At 32.3% G+C, this 21,435-nt stretch overlaps 2 protein-coding genes across 2 annotated transcripts; one reads left to right on the plus strand and one right to left on the minus strand.

Moving 5' to 3' along the window:
* The first annotated feature begins 10,235 nt into the window (after window positions 1-10,235).
* Window positions 10,236-11,611, plus strand: LOC139903979 (NADPH-dependent aldehyde reductase 1, chloroplastic-like). The gene is made up of 4 exons (XM_071885913.1): window positions 10,236-10,349; window positions 10,479-10,855; window positions 10,964-11,319; window positions 11,437-11,611. The coding sequence occupies exons 1-4, from the start codon at window positions 10,236-10,238 to the stop codon at window positions 11,457-11,459; spliced, it is 870 nt and encodes a 289-aa protein (XP_071742014.1). The 3' UTR covers window positions 11,460-11,611.
* A 1,950-nt stretch (window positions 11,612-13,561) lies between these two features.
* Window positions 13,562-19,195, minus strand: LOC139903980 (protein BLISTER-like). The gene is given in 14 exon segments (XM_071885914.1): window positions 13,562-13,914; window positions 14,197-14,373; window positions 14,476-14,544; window positions 14,628-14,797; window positions 15,017-15,130; window positions 15,268-15,335; window positions 15,568-15,644; window positions 16,164-16,274; window positions 16,359-16,424; window positions 16,541-16,660; window positions 16,881-17,089; window positions 17,165-17,365; window positions 17,784-18,330; window positions 18,938-19,195. Coding segments are annotated over 14 exon segments (2,085 nt in total). The 5' UTR covers window positions 19,016-19,195; the 3' UTR covers window positions 13,562-13,836.
* Window positions 19,196-21,435: the final 2,240 nt, after the last annotated feature.

The raw sequence follows: 21,435 nt of genomic DNA on the forward strand, positions 1-21,435 counted from the left end.
ACTGGTAACAAATTCGTACGCTTTAACTGTTATTAACAGCTAATCATTTTGTATTACTCTGTTTATTTTTTTTCTCCTCCTCTATTTGAATTGCAGTAAGGAATGGCATCGAACATAGCTAGCTGGTAATCGAATAATTAAAGTTATTAAAAGTGATTTGATTGATTTGTTTGTATCGAGAAGTTGATTTGGACACTCAACTGATTTTGTTGTATTTGTGAATTCGCCTGGTATCAATTGCAGACAGGAGGAATCTTGAGCATGAGAAGAACAAGAACATAGAAAAGAAGAAGAGGAAAAAGAATAAAAGCAGATTGTGATATCTAGCTGATTCGTACAAATTAGCAGACATGAATCTTTAATCAGGAAGAAGGGAAAAAAAATTAATCAGATAGTGATGGTTAACGGAGTCTGTATAATATCTGATTCATATGATATATCTGTATATATCAGTTTATATAAATATCAAATTTTGTTTTTATATATCTGTATATATCTGTATTTATATAACTGTATGTATATATCTGGATTTACATATTAGGTTCAGTCTTATTAATTAATACATATATAACTATAATAATACTAATAATAATAATAATTATATAATTAATAATAATATTAAAAATAATGATAATAATAATTATTAATAACAATATTAAGAATGTTAGGTTATTAATGATACTTTGTATTATTCTTATAATATTATTTACAATATTAATAATGATTTTAATGATAATGGTAATGGTAATTATAAAATTACAATATTAATAATCTTAATAATAACTCAAATCATAATTTTACTACTAATTATAATAATAATGATATTAGTAATGATAACAATAATATTAGTAATAATAATATGACAAATTAAATGTATCGTATTTTTATATCTATATATATTATATTAAAATGATAATATTCATAATAATGATATTAACATTAACATTAATATTTATTTATAACAATAATTTCATACAAACAATTTAATAACATTTATTATACAAATATATTTATTTATATATATATATACATAACTATTTACAAATATATGTTCGTGAATCGTCGGGAACAGTCGAAGGTCCATTGAATGTATAGAAACAGTTCAAAAATTTTGAGACTCAAGATAACAGACTTAGCTTATCGTGTCAAAATATAGTAAATCGTATCGAGAGTTCGGTTTAAAATTAGTCGAAAATTTTCGAGTCACTACAGTACCTACCCGTTAAAGAAATTTCGTCCCAAAATTTTAGTGGTGACAGTTGGAATTGAAATTAAGAAAGTTTTAGTACCATAATTTTGAATTCATATTCTTAATAGAAAGAATTTCATCTTCTAAGAATGTTTCATCGAAGGAAATGTAAAGATTTCTTCGAGATAGATACGCAGATAGTTTTATGAATGCCCTTGAGTTCGGATTCATAATGAATTCGAATCAAGTAACATGGTTTATGATGAATACAAGTCAAGTAACACGGTTCGTGGTGACATTAAGGTTGATCAAGCATTACCATCATCACGTTCCATTAGAACTTTCGCATGACTTACTGTAATATAATAACGTTGATCAAGTGTCATTATATTGCATTAACTCATGCTTTCATTCCAATATTACTCAAGAATATCCAAGGATTTAAAGCTTCTAGGGTTTCACTAGAATTTAGAAGTCAAAGTAGTTTTCGATATGATATACTAAAGATAAAATGACAGCGAAGATAATTATGAACAAAAATGAGATAAAGGTATTTTCGGAATTGTTGAGGATATTTACGACTAAGGAAGATATAACGATATCACAGAAATATTGAAGATATTATAATGTAGAAAGCAGATTTCGATGTTTTTCCGAGCTTTTTCCACGGACCATTCTTTTATTATCAAACTTTTGACTGCTACAGTCATCCATAGTTTTTGCTGCTTTATCAGTTCTTTTAATACTCCGAGATTTGATTTCGTAATTTGGGGTGCTTATTCAGAATTTCAGAATGGTAGATCATAATTCTAAAAGATACATGTTATATGTATACATATAACTGTTGATGTAGAAACGCTGCGAGATTCAAAATAATGATTGAAACTTTTTGGTATGACAACTATCGTCACAAGATGCAGATGGGCACAGGATGGGGTTTCAACAAATATAAAGATTTTTCGAAAAGTCAAAGATCAATGAAGTTGCCGATAAGTTTATTGCTAATGTGATGAGATATAAAGGGTTCTCCGGTAACAATGACGAAAGGAAACCTTATATCAAAGTTATAATAAGACTAATTCGAATGAAAATCGAAGTTGATTTGTTGGAGCTGTGACAAAATTGGCTAATTTTAGAAAGATATTGAAGAGTTATTTTCGGTAATAACACGCCAATGAACCTAGCACAGTTTTGAATTCAAAGTATGGCTTCGAAGGATGTAGAAATCTAAAAGTGATGTCTTCTGTTAAATCTTGACTTGGATTTTGATAGGTCAAAATCCGAATATGAAATTAGATTTGAATGAAAATAATTGTTCTTTGGTGAACGGGTACGTATATGTGTGGTTGTATGTAGGATAGTAAGTGACTGTTGAAACGGATTTGAAGAATGTACAGTGTAACTTATTAATGTGAAATCTAAATATTCCTCGGGTTTTACCTACCCGTTAAAATATTTTCATCATTAACAGTTTGTACAAAAGAATTTTTAATCACAATCTTTATGAAAATATATATATATTTTCTTCAAATGTAATTATAGATTTAATGAATCAATATAATATTAGACTCATTTGATTTTCAATTTGAGCTATAATAAGTACTCTCTAAAACTATTAGGAACCACATATTCTTCGCAGAATATTGATGAAGTTATGGATCAATACTTCATCGTTCATTGATGTTGGTACTCCTTAGTATCTATGGTGCGTATGATATTGATGTTCGTGGGACAGATTGTGAAATTGAGGCTTGGGATGCGGATGTTGTTGGTGGTACTGTTGATGCCGGTAATGTTGCTGAAGCTGGTACATTTTGCACCATAATTTTTTTTTCAAGGCTACAACTCGGGTGCGAAGCTCGTTGTCTTATTACTCCGGGATTATTGTCGGTCGGAACGAGCGGATGAATAAGGTTTAGAATTTTAGATAGAATATAATCGTGGCGAGATACTTTGGAAATGAGAGTGAAAATGGTATTACGAACAGGTTCGCCGGTAAGTGCTTCAGGTTCTTCGCCAAGAGGTGAATTTGGTTGATGAAATGGATCACCTTCTTCTCGTCTTCATTGATTAATTCGACTACGAACTCATCAAATGAATTGGAGATGGCTGATTGATTGATTCATTCTGGTGACGCTACTTTCGGAGTTGGAGTGTGACTCCATGTCGGAATCCGAGGGACTTGAAATGGTTGCAGAATTCATCTTGCATGGTTAGATAAAGGATTTTTCGATGTGAAATGATTTTCGGATATCAGATGATATTCTAATTACATAGAATACCTAATACTTATATATGGTACAGAGGATTTCATAGATTAAGGAGGAAATTAAGGAGATGTGTCAGACAAGGTTTAATGTGATGGGATATGAATTTATCTGTACACCATTTATGCAATTATTGCAATAAGACGCGCCGAGACTGAAAATGATAGGTAGATATTTTTCTACATGGAATGATATGCAAAACTTTTGACATGCAAACCAGGTTCAAGTCCAGACTTATTAATATAACCTAACACTATTAGGTCGAAGTCCAGACTTCACTAATGCATCCTAACAACTAACTGTTAGACACACTAATGCAGACTCACTAATGCATCCTAACAACTACCTGTTAGACACACTAATGCAGACTCACTAATGCATCTTAACAATTACCTGTTAGACACACTAATATAGACCTGGTTCGCTAAGACCACCGCTCTGATACCAAATGTCATACCCCGTCCAAAATCTTCCGAACGAATACAATAACATATGGTACCATCGCGATGAACGGACCTCTATATGCCTTGAACGACTCCATGTAATGTCTCTAAAATGAGTAAATGCACAGTGGAAGATTTCTTTCATACCTGAGAATAAACATGCTTTAAAGTGTCAACCAAAAGGTTGGTGAGTTCATAAGTTTATCATAAAACAATAAAATTTATCATTTTGATAGACCACAAGATTTAAATGTTGCATGGTACAAATGGGCCCGAATCCTATACCCACCTGTAAGGTACATGCGATATCTTTTAAATACAGTACACCTTTCTCGTGTACGCAACCATTTTTCATAAATCTTAGTAATCGTACACATATCTCATGTACAAAATATAATACACATAACCTGTGTATAAAAATCATTCTCTCGATACATAACATTCATATCAATTGGTGGCAATTATCATGTCCACATAATTCAATGTTGGCAATTATCATGTCCACATAATTCAATGGTGGCAATTATCATGTCCACATAATTCAATAATAATCCGCAGAACTTCTGTCTGCATAATAACTCATTCGAGAAATGTTTTGCTTGTGTCTATCTCGTCAAACATTTATAAAAGCATTGCATGTATTCACAGTTCAAAATATATTTCAAAAGCATTTAATAAAGCAGTTGTAAAAACAACGCATGTATTCTCAGTCCCAACAATTGTAAAGAGTAAAAGGAAGCAAATGAACTCACCTATTGTATTTTGTAGTAAAAAATACATATGACGACCTTGAACAAGTGTAAGGTTGGACTCGGATTCACGAACCTATATTATTCATATATTTATTAAAGCATAAACTTGTAATCGAACACTTTTATATATTACTAGTGATATAGTTGTTATATTTAATAACTTATAGGTTTTATTAATTAATTAAGTACATTTATTTTATATATACTTTAAATAAATAATTTATTATTTATTATAAACATATTAATATATTTATGTTATATGTATTAAATATAGTTTTTATATAACTTAATAGTTATTTGATAAAATAATATTAATGATAATAATTATAAGATTAAAAATAATATTAATAATGATATTAATAATAAAAATGAAAAAATAACCATAATAATAATAGTATTAATAATTCATTTAAATTGTAACTTAAATGTAATTTTTATCATTTTCTTATTAATATCCTTATTTATAATCTTTATATTTGTATTCATAATAATAATAGTAATAATCTATTTTAATAATAATAATGATAATAATGGCAATAATAATAATAATAATAAGTAAAAATTCTACCTTAAAATGAAAAAGGCTTAAAGGAATGCCCCAGCCCGGGCTCGAACCAGCGACCTCTCGCTAACCCGCTAACACGCCTTTGCCAAACGATCCGTACTATTTTTCTCTAATTTAAATGCCCCATCTATACCTATTAGTTAATATTGGGCCGCGATTTACATCAGGCCACCTTAGTTCCCAAGCCCAACAACATATTCATGGCCCAACAGCTTCTCTAAAAAAATATTGTAGTGGCCTGGGTTCGAACCCAGGACCTCTCGTTCAACACCAACTCCCCCAACCAATGAACCGTTCATTTGTTTCTCAAATTAATTCCCACCTTTAATTATTTTAACCACATTTTTATCTATCATCTTCATCCTAAAATTATTATCATGATCTTAACATCTTCATCACAGCATCATTATCATCAAATACCTCATCTCTATTTTATCATAAGATTGTCATAATCAAACCTTCTACATCATGCATAAAACCCCGACATATTCATCGTTATCAATTACTCATCACCTCGTCTACCTCATCATCATATCGCTATATAATCATTATATTATCTCATGTACGTAACAACACAGAATTACAATCAAAATACTTACATCATCTTCTCACCGTGTAACCTTATCATCACTCATCAATATTTCAGTTGGGTCTCGGCCTATTAACTCAAAATATATACGGCCCATTTAGAAAACAAAATAGTTAAGCCCAAGAATAAAAATGGATCGACATATGCAGCAGAAGAGTAATTTATGTATGCGTGTTATATCATGGTGTTTTGAACCGACACAAAACAGGAAAATAGCTCGATATGTTTATGAAGAACATTTTTGTTGCACTCTTGAACCGTCCCATATCCACATGGGTCCCAAACTCATACACAATTAAAAGTTGTTAAAAGAAGTTTAGTGCTTATGACGTTGCTTTCCCACTTACCACCATTGCACCGAAATCTTTTTTTTTTCTTTAATCAATTCGGCAATCTACATCTTACTTGACAATAGGAAATCGATGAGGCCCTACAACTTAACCTTTATTTCCACTTGCAGGTCAACAGACATCATTGTTCCCACTTCTTCCTTTCAACCGAATGGAAAAAAAAGAAAACAAATAGGCAGCATAATTATCTTGCTTTTTATTATGCCCTCATCAATTATCATCATTATCTTCTACTTTATCTTGCACCATATACCTTATATATTTATACGTTGTTTTTAGGGAGAAGTATCAGGAAACAAAAGTGGTAGCAGCGTTTATTAAACGTTCGAGAAGGAGAAAGAAATAAAATATTGAAATAGAGACATAAGGCTGTGATTGTAGTTATGATTCGAAACAGAACTCATAATACAGCAGAAATAATGATTTGCAACAAAGTGAGGTGGGTTATCGTCGTGGTTTGATTGGTGGTTTCAAGTTGAATTTTCGTCAAAAATATAAAAGAGAAAGGGATCGATAGGGAGTGTGAAGTGAGAAGAAAGGTGGCGGTATAAGGTGGTGAGATGTGGTGCTCGAGTTTATGGTTGGCCTATGGTTCATCAAAACAACATAAAAGAAAATGGTGGTTCATCAAGATAGTAGTAGTAACACATGATGGTGATTAAATGAAGGTAACAGTTTATGATTTAAATGAAACTGAAGACGAACAAATATACAGGTGATTGGTGTGAGATGGTTGTAAACCAAAGATAGTAACAACAATTTGAGATGGTGATGGTGAATGTAATTTCCATACTCTCTCTACCTCTATGTAATTTGTGTACGTAATTATTTGTATATTTAGTGAGTGGCATCGTATCAATAACTAATCACATTTTGTTTTGTAGTATTGATGGTGATCGACAGAAATATTCGAGGCCAGAAGGAGAAAACAAGAAAAATATAAAGCAGATAGTGAAATGTAACAGATTCGTACGATTATCTACAGCACAAGATTCGATTACAGTTTGTTTCGTAGCTTCGATTGGATCGACAGAAGAATCAATCGGGTACAGATAGAAAAATATATATATATATAAGTTGAATATGACTGGTAACAAATTCGTACGCTTTAACTGTTATTAACAGCTAATCATTTTGTATTACTCTGTTTATTTTTTTTTCACCTCCTCTATTTGAATTGCAGTAAGGAATGGCATCGAACATAGCTAGCTGGTAATCGAATAATTAAAGTTATTAAAAGTGATTTGATTGATTTGTTTGTATTGAGAAGTTGATTTGGACACTCAACTGATTTTGTTGTATTTGTGAATTCGCCTGGTATCAATTGCAGACAGGGGGAATCTTGAGCATGAGAAGAACAAGAACATAGAAAAGAAGAAGAGGAAAAAGAATAAAAGCAGATTGTGATATCTAGCTGATTCGTACAAATTAGCAGACATGAATCTTCAATCAGGAAGAAGGAAAAAAAAATTAATCAGATAGTGATGGTTAACAGAGTCTGTATAAAATCTGATTCATATGATATATCTGTATATATCAGTTTATATAAATATCAAATTTTGTTTTTATATATCTGTATTTATATAACTGTATGTATATATCTGGATTTACATATTAGGTTCAGTCTTATTAATTAATACATATATAACTATAATAATACTAATAATAATAATAATTATATAATTAATAACAATATTAACAATAATGATAATAATAATTATTAATAACAATATTAAGAATGTTAGGTTATTAATGATACTTTGTATTATTCTTATAATATTATTTACAATATTTATAATGATTTTAATGATAATGGTAATGGTAATTATAAAATTACAATATTAATAATCTTAATAATAACTCAAATCATAATTTTACTACTAATTATAATAATAATGATATTAGTAATGATAACAATAATATTAGTAATAATAATATGACAAATTAAATGTATCGTATTTTTATATCTATATATATTATATTAAAATGATAATATTCATAATAATGATATTAACATTAACATTAATATTTATTTATAATAATAATTTCATACAAACGATTTAATAACATTTATTATACAAATATATTTATTTATATATATATATATATATATATATATATATATATATATACATAACTATTTACAAATATATGTTCGTGAATCGTCGGGAACAGTCGAAGGTCCATTGAATGTATAGAAACAGTTCAAAAATTTTGAGACTCAAGATAACAGACTTAGCTTATCGTGTCAAAATATAGTAAATCGTATTGAGAGTTCGGTTTAAAATGAGTCGAAAATTTCCGGGTCACTACAGTTTTACATCTACTCCTCAAAAATATATAGAAGATAAGTGTTGCCAAGAAAAACACACAAAAATATTAAACAATACAAAACCTTAGTCCTTCTTATTGTTCTGGTGTCACGAGAAGACAAAGAAAAAAAGAACCAAATTTCATTCTTTTATTTTTAGCTACACAACTACAAAACCACATTTTGATTCCTTTTTGTTCTTTGGAAAGAAAAACGAATAGATATCGGAGGATTATTTATTGTATTAATATAACTTGATTATATTAATATTAATAATAAGTTACTTGGGTTTGGACTATCATCCATTGACGTTGTTTGAAGTGTAGTGTGGACTATCCTAAGAGACGGTCACACTTTAGATCGAATGTTTCTCTCCGTTCATCAGTTTCTTCAAGAAAGGTATACCGTTAACTCCTCTTTTGTTTTTATATTTATGACAATTATTATGGTGCAATTGGATCTCATTGGGATAAATTAATTGTGTGCATGTTTTATTAAATATAAGAATATTTAATCTTGTAAATAATTTATGAAATAATAAAAGATTATTATTTTAACTATCCGCTGCGTTAATCTGAATTGTTAAAAATACACACGGTTTTCCAACAATATGTTAGGTACTCGCATATTTAGTAACTTACAACACAACTCGTAATTCATTTTGGACTCTTATTTGGTAATGTTTACAAGTAATTTGAGGAATCATAAAAATAAAAGAGTCTATTTTAATTCTAGACGATCTGAACATTGTCTAGCTAACACTTCATGCCCAGTGATCCATCTTCACGAGATGATTTACAGGTTTCGCAACTTCAAACTTTCGCATGTCCTATTTAAAGTTTTATATCTTTGATCTGTCTAAAGTTTGATATTTCACAAATCATTATTGCTTATTGTTATTGCATGAATGTAAATTCTTAGTTCTATTTTGTTTGTGTGTTAATTTCAGTCATTGATGTCAAACATTATTATGATAGTTTCTATGTTGATGTTTGAATATTCGTTGGAATTCGTTAACGTTTAATTAATTATAAATGAGACCATCGGTTAAATGTTAGAGACCATCAGGAAATGGTAGGTGACCAACGAGAGGAAACTAGACCATCAACGGATGGGATGGTCAATATATATATATATATATATATATATATATATATATATATATATATATATGGGTTACGGGTTTCTTAGAATTTCTAAAGTTACACACCTACACATATTCTAGTCGCGTTTTGTCATCGGTAAGTCGATCATAAACGTACCCAACCGAATAACAACTCTAGGCATCGATCCAATCTCTTGTAGGTTTGATTTATCGATTCCGAAGATCTAATTTTATTCGATTAAGCTTGTTTCTAGTGTATTTTATCTCTAGATCGAGTCTACGTTTCTTCTAAGATACGTTATCTATCGATGCTGAGCACAAGTAAACTAGAAACTACAAAATTCCTTGCAATATTCCTAATAATCCAAAATCCGAAGTAAAAGTAATAAGATACAGGTGGCAGTCAGCATCTACAGGTACTCTCTACTGACACGTGGGACACAAGGAGAGTGACACCTATGTGCACATCATAAACATCATCATACAATAACAATACACGTGTACTTCCACGTGTCACTTTCATCACCCACTGCCTCTTTAAAATCCATGACGATCATACAAACCCCTTTCACTCCATCGATCGATCATTCTGTTTTATCCATCCAAATTTGAGTTTGATAATAATAAAATAATAATTATTTCGTTTATATTTCTAAAAAGAAAAATGGCACAACAGTTTCCACCACAGAGACAAGAAAGGCAACCAGGAAAAGAACATGTCATGGATCCAACCCCACAGTTTATCAACCCTAATTACAAACCTGCCGATAAACTCAGAGTAATTGATTTCTTTTTTTTGATTTTATGCAATTTTGAGTTTGCATTATAATATAAATAAATAAATAAGTAAATAGGTTGATCGATTGATTAACTGGTGTTGTAAAATAATATTAATGCATTAATTTAGGGTAAAGTGGCCTTAGTGACCGGAGGAGATTCGGGCATAGGGCGGGCAGTTTGCTACTGCTATGCTAAAGAAGGAGCAACTATTGCTTTCACTTATGTTAAGGGTCAAGAAGACAAAGATGCAGCAGATACTTTGAAGATGATTAAACAAGCTAAAGTGAAAGACTCACAAGATCCAATTGCAATACCAACTGATTTAGGGTATGATAACAACTGTAAATCGGTGGTTGATGAAGTCGTTGGACGGTACGGACGTATCGATATCTTGATCAACAATGCAGCCGAGCAGTACCAATCTCGTTCCGTTGAAGAAATCGATGAAAATTGGCTTGATCGGGTGTTTAGGACCAATATTTACTCCCACTTTTTCTTGACTAGGTAAAAAAATGACACATTTATTTGTTTTTTAGTATTTTTTTTGTTCTGTTTGACTTTATTTTTTGATTTTAACTTTGATTTTTTTTATGTGTTATATAATATATTTAGGCATGCATTGAAGCACATGAAAGAAGGAAGCAGCATAATTTGTACAACATCAGTGAATGCCTATAAAGGTAATACAACGTTGTTGGATTACACTTCAACAAAGGGAGCAATTGTGTCTTTCATTAGAGCTCTAGCATTGCAATTAGCACCCAAAAATATTCGGGTAAATGGAATAGCACCTGGGCCGGTGTGGACCCCGCTGATTCCAGCATCTTTTCAAGAGGAGAAGACGTCCAAGTTCGGGTCAGAGTGCCCGATGAATCGAGCAGGGCAGCCGTGTGAAATCGCGCCATCGTTTGTGTTTCTGGCTTGTGAGGACTCCTCTTACTATACAGGCCAAGTCCTACACCCTAATGGTACAAATTTGGTCACTAATTACAGTAATTAACAAATTACTTTTTAATTTTTTTCTTGGTGTATTTTGTAGTAATTAGTCGTATTTTTTTTTTTTTTTTTTTTCCTTTTGGTGGCAGGTGGAATGATTGTGAATGCTTGAAGATGGCAGCAAAGATCTAAAAAAGTGGTTAGCAAGTTTTGAGGACTGGTAGCTAATGAAGATGAAAGTGGTGTACCAACTGTTTTCAAGTATGAAGGATAATAATATATATAGTATATGATGTAATCTGTGTACATAATGTATGAATAAATTACCGACTGCTATTTTAAGTGTTGCAGTGTATTATCTTTGACTGAACGTGCTCGTCTCCTTTTGAAAAAATAAAAAAAAAAAATAAAAAAAAAAAAAAATTTCTGTAAATAACTAGGTGTGTTCATAGAAAGATGAATGAATGAAAACTTCAACCAAAACAACCAACATCCAAAACAAGAATGCTCTAGCTAACGATAGCTCTAGCTAACAACCAACAACTAGATCTAAATCTAGCTAACGATAGCCGAGCCTAAATGGGGCTAGAGCCGAACGCTAAAAAACTACCAAACAAACAAAGAGTTAAGAGCCTATTAAAGAACTATTACTCAATGTTAAACCGTTAACATTTAGATTTCTAAATGAATGAATATGTACACAGGGATTGACATAAGTAGCCCAAGATCCTAACATATAATATGGACTCAATAAATAATTAATATGCACTCGATAAATAATTTTCGCTATGTTCTATCTTTTTTCCCGAAAATATTAATATGTATATATATAGTAGACCCGAAGATCCGGTGAAAGTAATTGGTCCACGATCAAAATATAGTGACTCTCGCTCTATTCATTCGTTCTAAACTTCATTCTAAATAATATGAATGACTACATTAACAAAGCGAGAAATGTTGGAATTATAGTTGAGAATACATAAAAATAAAACCACCAAGCCTAAGTTTACAAACATACACATAAACCCGAGCCCGTATTCAACACTGTATCTTCAACCCGCAGAGACCGCAAACTCAAATCAATCACTGGGCAACTCATAAACCCGAGCCCGTATTCAACACTGTATCTTCAACCCGCAGAGACCGCAAACTCAAATCAATCACTGGGCAACTCAAGAACACATAACCCGGACCTATTTACCGAAGTCAACTAAGTCAACGCCGGTAACAACATCAAGCTCACAAAAGACCCACCGACGGGAAAAATAGAATGAAAGAACCAAACTTACGGCAACCGAACGAATCCAAATTCTTAATCAAACCGTAAAGGAACCAATCATTTTTACTAATTTTCTAAGAACATATACAAACCCCATACTCTAGCAATCCAACAGCAGCCACCACCAACAACCGTTGTGCGACCACAAGTGACAACCAAACAACCACTAACCACCAACACCATTTTAAATTACCAACTATCATTAGGGCCGTCATCAACAAAACCAGTCGTTAGCCACTAACGGCCGCTAGACAACCACCAATGGCAGCTACTGGAGGCATTTATTTACTGAGTCCATATTATGTATTCAGCCCATCTACTATAAGGGTCATTTATTCATGTAATCTCATTAGGTTTATTTTAGAATCTTAAGCTATTTATTTATGCCGATCCCTCTGTGTACATTCATTCAGAAATTTAAATGTTACATTTTAACACTGTAAAGCCCCGAAAACTCAAGACAACAAAAAGCATCCCCACAAATGAAACAAATAACAAACCATACCACAAGAACTCAACCATACCCGCTGAAACGTCCTCTCTCACATAGAAAAAGCTTTCGCCATTACTACGATTCAGGAAAAAGCAATACATTACATCTAATTTGACATTACCATCGTAGAACTTTATGAATGATCTGTGTTTCCGAAATATAAAAGAATAAGTGAATTTCTAACAGAACAATGATAACCTTAAAAACAATCAAGATAAGTGACTCATCTTGATTGTTTGTTGGTATTTTTGTGTAGTATTTGATTTAGTATTGGTTAGTTTGTTTTAAGGTTTTCGGGTTGTTAGGGAGGCTCGTTTATAGATAGTTTTCGTTTAGATGATTGTTTTCTAGGTGCGAGCTTCCCCGTTTCGCCCGTTCTTTGTCTTCTCTGTTGAGGGCGTTTTCTTTTGGAAAACAACCTCGTTTCTATATGAGTTTTCGTTATTTTTGCCAAAAAAAAAAAAAAAAAAAAAAAGTGACATCACATTATAAACATACCGAAATTACCTTTGCTGTGTAAACCAACAAAGAAAACAAATTTAATTCTTAAAAAAAACAATATATTTGTTAAAGAAAAATTACTTTACAATCATCTTTAGGTGCCAGAATACTTTCTTTGCATTCCAACATCTATCCACAGCTACATGAAAACACTGTATTTTGTCAATATTTCCCAAGGAGATGAAGATGCATCTCCAATGATTATCACCAACGGAAAACAGTTGTTGACCGTCACATGTCAAAACTATAGTGACCACATCTTTGAGTTGTCGAGACTCAAAGATGCTTAGTTTGTCGCTTTGATGGCCCTCCAGGAAAAAGCTTCATTATCCATCCTAAAACTCTTTCCACCACCTACGCAAAATTAATAAAGTTATTGGAGGTGGCAAAATGGGTATCATACCGGTTGGACAAGAAAACAAAAGGGGTCATTTGTAGGCGTGGGTCATACTAGTTGACCCACACTTGTGTTCAACCATTTAAAATAATGTCTGGTAAAGTTTAGACCAATCTCCGGCCTTTAAAGATACTGTTTTTCTTTTCTAATTTACCCATAACCCGAACCGACCATATGTAGATGGGTCGAAATAGCCACCTAATGTAGCAAAATGTTTTGATAGGACATCGTCTATGTACCTCGTCACCTTCATCAGCGTACGGAGTGTTGTCAATGACAGGACGAGGAGGAGAATTCCTTTGCGGTATATTATTATTATTATTATTATTATTATCATTCGCCATACTCTGAGAAATTAACAACTCTAATCCTTGTGTTTGAACTTCAAGTTTCTGTGATAATTCTCTATTCAAATCCTTCATAACGAAAATTGAATATATAAATATCGTTATCGTGAAGTACAAAACGCCAACAAATATAATCTCGACAATATTATGAGTTTACAACTTACAACTTACCTTCAACTTGGAACTTAAGGAAAATTCAGTTGACAACGCTTGTGTCAACTCTTCTTTTTCCAATGACAACTAATACAAAACAAATGTGATCAATTAATTAAGATGTATGTTTGTGTATAAATAAGATGTTTTTCAAGGTATAGAGAAGCTACCTCGGAGATTAATGTGCTAATACTATGGATCGTTCTCATCTGATCTTGCGGTATATTTGAAAATGTAATGTCAACACCAAAATCCCTACTTACTGAACCAAAGGCATCACTTTCACCAATAGTAGCTTGTAGGTTCGCGGTACCAGGTAACGCATCTTCACTTTCATCTACTGAATCAAGAACAACATCAATATGTATAATTTAGGCAAAAAGAAGTTCTCTATAATAATATAGAATATATATTACCTTAAAAGATCTTTTTCCGTTATCAATTTTGAAAATTTATTCAGTATTGTAGCATCATTTTTCTTTTGTACTTGATACACTGATAACATAAAATATATGCCGATTTCATGAAGAAAAACATGAGTATCGCACTTATCACATACCAAGGTCGCCTGTAAAAGTTGATGCTTCCTTTCTAGTGGTAGAACTCTTCTTAGAATCCACCGAATTCCCAATTGCAGGTGCCTTTCGCAACTTGGATTGCAATAATTTTTTCTCTAGACGAAAAAAAACTAGAAAATCAGGTCAATATGCCAACTTTTGATGAAAAATTGTGCGCTTTATCTGTTTCATTGCTGGATGATCCATGCAACAGAAATCGGTAACGAAGGTATATAAAATAATAAATGCATACCTTCCTGTAAAGCTTCGATAGTGGACTGTAGATCTTGGCGCTCTTTTTCCAGGCTAGATACTCTTCTCCTATATGTTTTAAAAATATAAACTTTCAACCATCAAATAGCAAAACAGTGACTAGAAAACAATATCTGATGATTTTAATTAGGAATGAAAAATAAGATATTACTTTACTTTACTCCTGACTCATCAAACAATGTTGTAGTTATTTCTCTTCAACTAATATTATTAAAAAATATGTAAATACTAAAGTAACAATAATAGAATAGTACTTTGAAGTCATAAGCTCAGACCGTACTTCTGTGAGGACATTTCAGCCTCTAAGCTCTCCATTTGTCTCTCCAGTTTCAGCTCGTTAGACCTAAGTCTGAGTGCCTACAAAAGAAAAATGGATCTAAATAACCACCACTAAGGAAATGAAATAGACGGCCCAGAGAAATAAACGGGCATTATTTATTACTAGGAAATATATCTATACAGAAAAGGCATGCATATTCAAGTAAAATGCTAAATCCTGGAACTGCACTATTTTCAATTGTTAAGAGTCCTAAAAACCTTGATAAATCAAAAAAGTAAAGAGGTATCAATGTCAACCGATTCATGTATGTATGGATTGATTCAGGTTATGTTTTACATCTAATAGAACAAGAAATAATTAGCTCAAAAATGAATTAAATGGTCAAACATCACGCAGAGTGTGTTTTCAACGCCTAAAACCTCCTTAAGCATTTCACCATGTTGTCCATTTCTATTGCTCTTTGTATCATGTCATGCACAAGAGATGTTCAGGGTAAACCAAAACCTACCCATTTGGACCAGTACCAATGCAACTATACATTTCGACTGGTGCCCATTTTGCCTGTACGTTAATATAATACCATGGGTGTATAGTACCTTATCTTCTAAACCAATAACTTCAGACGCTAACAACTTGGCACGTTCATCAGCTGCACTACATTCTAACTGAGCATTCCCATACTCGGTCCTCATAGCCTCAAGTTCCACCTAGTAGTCACATAAAACATGTGCTAACCGATTTACAAAATATATTCAACTTGAAAATTCAGTTCCATTTAATTAGATACTGACCAACTGAGCCTTAATTTCTTCCTGCAATCTCTCCATATCAGCCTTTAATTGGTTTACAACACCTCCCTATAAGGAAAAAAAAAAATAGAAAGAAATAAAAATTAATGAGCTTTCTTTAGATGAAGTAATGCTTGCAAATCGACAGGGGGCTGTAAAAAAAATGTCACGGCTAAATTTACCACCTGTTGGTTATATGTATCGGTGAGTGCTGAGTTCTCGGTAGCTAAAGACTCTGCAAGAACTCGAGAAGCCTCCAAAGCTCATAGCAAAGAGAACTTTTCTTGTGTCAGGTCTTCAATATGCTGCTCAAGGAAACGAAGAAAAAAAAAAAAAAAAAAAAAAAAAAAATAAGGTAACTGCAAGCACACATACATAGTCTGCAGCTTCATGAAATTTAACAAGTAAAATAAACCAAGGGATTTAAGTAATGCATAAAATAATGAAAATAGTAATGTTAATAACATTCCAAACAATATGCATAACTGCAGATCAGGTGATAAGAGCTACTGAAAGAAATAAAACCTGTTCTAAAGCAGCAAAATCTTCATTCTGTTTAGTAGACTTATAATCGCTCATCCTATCGATGTCAAGTTCATTCCTACCCTGACTAAATGGGTCAGGGACATTAGCTACCGAAGAGTTCGTAAAACTTTGGGTATTACATGATGAAACAGGAGCATCCACAGGGTAAACTTTTGAACTGAAATGATTAGATTTATCTGTTTCTACATCTGAAAAAGAATTTGAAGAATTTATAGACACGGTGATAGAATCCAGGAAAGATGGACGAGATCTTCCAGCTAAACCTGGTGACATGGACGTCTGACTGTTCGATGGTATAGCTTCAGATCTGAAGCTTGTTGATACAGACTCATGTGTCCATAAAGACAAGCTACTTTCATCGCTTGGGTTACTGAAATGGTTCATGTTGTTCTCAGATATTGGAGGATAACGATTCGCCAACATACCTTGTATAGATTTCCTAGCTTCAGATTCAGAGGAAGAATCTGAAAGTTGAAAAAATGGTAAGAGTAAATGTTACGGAGTATAAGTAAATTACTAAAAATGACAAAATTAGGGAGTCATAATAGTAAAGGAAATGGGTCGAAATTAGTAGCTTTATTACGAATTAGGCTGGGTTAGCATGAAACACTTTTTGTCCCCAAGTAGATGTAACATTTTATAAAGTTAGTAATCATGTTATCCCAAAAATAAACAATTTCTTGTGAATAAAAAGTGATTTTGGAATTTTTATTCATCAAAAATGCTTTACGAAACTTTTGATCTGTTTGACCCATTCAAGCCATTTTAGAGCTACTTTTTACCTTCTTAAATTAACGCTGTATAAGTATATTGGTCAAAACTAACACCTCTAAATTTAGCATTTACCATTTACCATAAAAAGGAAAGAAACATATATATTACCTCTGTATGTTGGGCCATTTGCTGGTTGATCATGGTGACTTAAGTTGTTAGAATTTGAAGTACCAAGAGATCTCTCAGGAGAAGACTTAGTAACTGAAACTTGAGTGGTAACAGGTTTTGGATAGCTATAGCTATAGCTATAATCCTTTAAATGATCTTCGTTACTATTACTACTTTTAGGGGCATGTTTCAGCTTCGTCCTACTAAAATGATTGGAATAGTTATCAACATTCTCTTCAGGATTATCAAGCACTTTACTCTTTTCAAAGTCCAACTTTCCAGCAGTTGAATATGTCTGCCCTAAAGTTGCAGAAGGTTTATTGAAACTGTTTATAATATGATTCATATAGGGCTCATCTTCATGAACATCTATTGTTTTCTTTTCATTATTTCCAGCTTGAGAACCTGAATCTGATGTGACATCTGGTGCCAGAATAGTCTCAGAAACTAAAGATTTCGCCTCGTGTACATCTCCGTTAGCAGTGTGGACAGAATTACTTGATGCAATATTTTTGGCTGCTGCTTTCTTCTTACGAAACTCCTCCAGCTGTAAAAGAAAATAAAGCATAAACCATAGACCATTGAATAAATATCAAATTGTTAATGAGAGAATAAAAAAAGATTATCTAAAACTCGGAGTATTTGTTATTTGACCCCTACATAAAAATAAGAGTGTCGACAAAGTTTCCAGTGAAATGAATTTACCGAATAAGATAAGAGTATTTAAAAATTCAAGAACCAATAAGCTTGAATCAGTACTTGAACACTTCATTGCAATCTAAACTTTAGCATTTGGACGAATACTTCAATATGCAAACCAATTTCGTCGCATAGTTTTCAACACACCAACATACACAGCAATGCACCATGATCATGCATCATAGAATGTGTACACCAAAATAACCAAATTTTAAAGCTCCCACCATTTCACACCCATAACTCTAATTACAAACTACTCCGTAATTAATACCAAAATTAAGCAAAAAAAACAATTTACAAAATAACATAATCAGACATCACAAGATAAAAAAAAAAAAAAATAATAGCGTACATTCACAATTTAGAACAAAAAAAAAAGTAACCTATAATGCGTTCTGCCTTTCAAAAAAAAACCTATAATGCGTTTAGTTTAATTAAGAATTGATAATACATACCCGCTTCTTTCCAGCTTCCAAATGTTGTTGCTTTTTAGATGAAACGGTGGAATTAGGCAATATCTGATCGGAAGTCATTTTAATTGATAACAACAATACAACAAGAACCGACCTAATTAGGGATTTATATATACATATACATACAAAGTAATATCAATAAAAGAAACATAAACCCTAATTGAAATAGCAGGACCCGATTAGATCGGAGGGGAGAGCCGGTGTGTATAACTTTTTGGGTATATTTTTTAGATCTCTCCCTCCCTCCCTCCCTCCCTCCTACCGATCTTGCTCTTTTCGAATTTTACTGTTTTTAAACCTTTTTTTTTTTTTCTTTTCTTGGAATAAAAATATGAATATGAATTTTCCGTTATCTTTTGTTGGAAGCACGTCAACATTAATGCTGTGAAAATACCAGATATTCACTTCACTTCGTCTCATTTTTGGTAATTTTGTTTTTTGTTTTTTTTTTTTTTTTTTTTTTAAAATAGCTATAAAAAATTATCGAGCTCTTTATTTTACTTGGATATGTTAGACCATTGCTAATGGTAATGGTGATGTTTAGTTGGAACAGATAAGACGTATTTTTTGCATTGTTGCTGACATGTTCATGACATGAGAAGGGGAAGTTATAATAGGGGATTTTTTGTAAGAAATTTGATGGTGGTGTGTTAAAATTTGATTGGTATTTAGAATATAATAAATTAAAATTAGAGAGAGATTTGTAAAAATGGTAAAGAAATTGACTTTTTTCTCCGTTGGTCACTCTATTATACCCTAAATCGCTACTTTGGTCCCTCGATTTTTAATTTGGCAATCAGCGTCCCTTAATTATTTTAATTTTGCAATTCAAGTCTCTCCGTCTAAATTCAGTTAAATAAGTCCGTTAAGTCATGCCATGTGCCTTGCATGTGAGGGTAAATTCGTCTTTTTACCCTTCTTCATCTTCTTCACAAAAACGAGAGACCACTGGTGCAAATTATCTTTTTTAATTTTCATTAAAACATCAAACCCATAAATTCATCTTCATCTAAATCAAACAAATTTAGAACCAAATCAAACCCAACAACATCTTTAGATTCATAAAACAAACTTAGATTCATAAATTAAATCAAACAAATTCGACCCATTTACGTTTACAACCCATTTATGACTAATACAGTACTTTTCATCACCAAGTATTAAATCAAACAAATACGGCATATATGAATCTGATGTAGATAAACATAAAACCATATGATAATTTATGTTTGGCGTGAAACCACTTTCCAAAACCCCTTAAAAAGTCTTAAAAATTCTTATAATTTGAAACCCACCATCATCAGACCCGACTAATTGATACGATTAAGAACATTCTCATATACATTCATATCACCTGCCAAGAACTCTTGAACCGACCCACCTATCTGTACCCAACTTCTTCCAGGCGACTTTTTCAATGCCAACCGAACCATCTTTTCTCTCACATTCGCAACATCTTTCCACCTCTTAGCACCAGCATACACGTTTGACATGAGTACCAAATAAGCAACAGCTTTATCATCATCAAGACTTAAAGTAGCTAGCTTTTGTTAGAAGCAAGACAACTAACATAGTTATAGCATCAGGTTTTGTACTATTATCTGTTGCTTTTTCCATCCATTGGAAGACACTTAAAGCGTCTTCACCACGGCCTTGTTTTTCAAAACCTGAAATCATGGTGTGGTCCATGAAACAGTGCTTCTTAATGGCATAATATTAAACAACTCATATGCATCATCAATAACACCACAACCAGCATGCATGTTCAATAATGCATTATTTAAACGAACCGTTTGTTCTTTGTTCTTCATATGCCAACTCCTATCAATATAAGAATGGATCCACCTCCCCATCTTCAAATCACCAATCTATGCACAAGCAGACGAACCGTTTGTTTATGTTTATTATAAAAGAATGTAGAAGGAATTGGCAGTAGCTTTCTAGGTTCCTCTATCATAAATTTATAAATTAAAAAATAAGAATTTTTTGCGTCAGTGGTCCCTTGTTTTTAGTGAATAAAAGAGTAAAAAGACGATTATACCCTCACATGCATTGCACATGACAAGGGTTAACGGACCTTTTTAACAAAAATTTGACGGAGGGACTCGAATTGCAAAATTAAAATAATTAAGGGACGCTGATTGCTAAATTAAAAACCGAGGGACCAAAGTAGCGATTTGGGGTATAATAGAGGGACCAACTGAGCAAAAAAGTCAAAGAAATTTGTAAAAAGTATTCCATGACCACGCATCATGCTTGTAGCTTGGTGCGTATGCGTGTTGCCAAGATAATGACCGAGACAGACATTTTTCATAGTGAACATGCACCACACACGATGTGTGGTGCGTGGTGCTTGTTGGACATAAAATTTGAATGACGTAGCTTTTGACTCGTAGCTCCGATTTAGTCACTGTTTTTTTAAAAGTATATTTTTTCGAGACCTATCCGTTGGAACGTTTCTGAAGTAACAAAAGTAATTG

The sequence above is a fragment of the Rutidosis leptorrhynchoides genome, chromosome 4 (assembly GCF_046630445.1).
Source record: "Rutidosis leptorrhynchoides isolate AG116_Rl617_1_P2 chromosome 4, CSIRO_AGI_Rlap_v1, whole genome shotgun sequence".
Taxonomy (NCBI): Eukaryota; Viridiplantae; Streptophyta; class Magnoliopsida; order Asterales; family Asteraceae; genus Rutidosis; species Rutidosis leptorrhynchoides.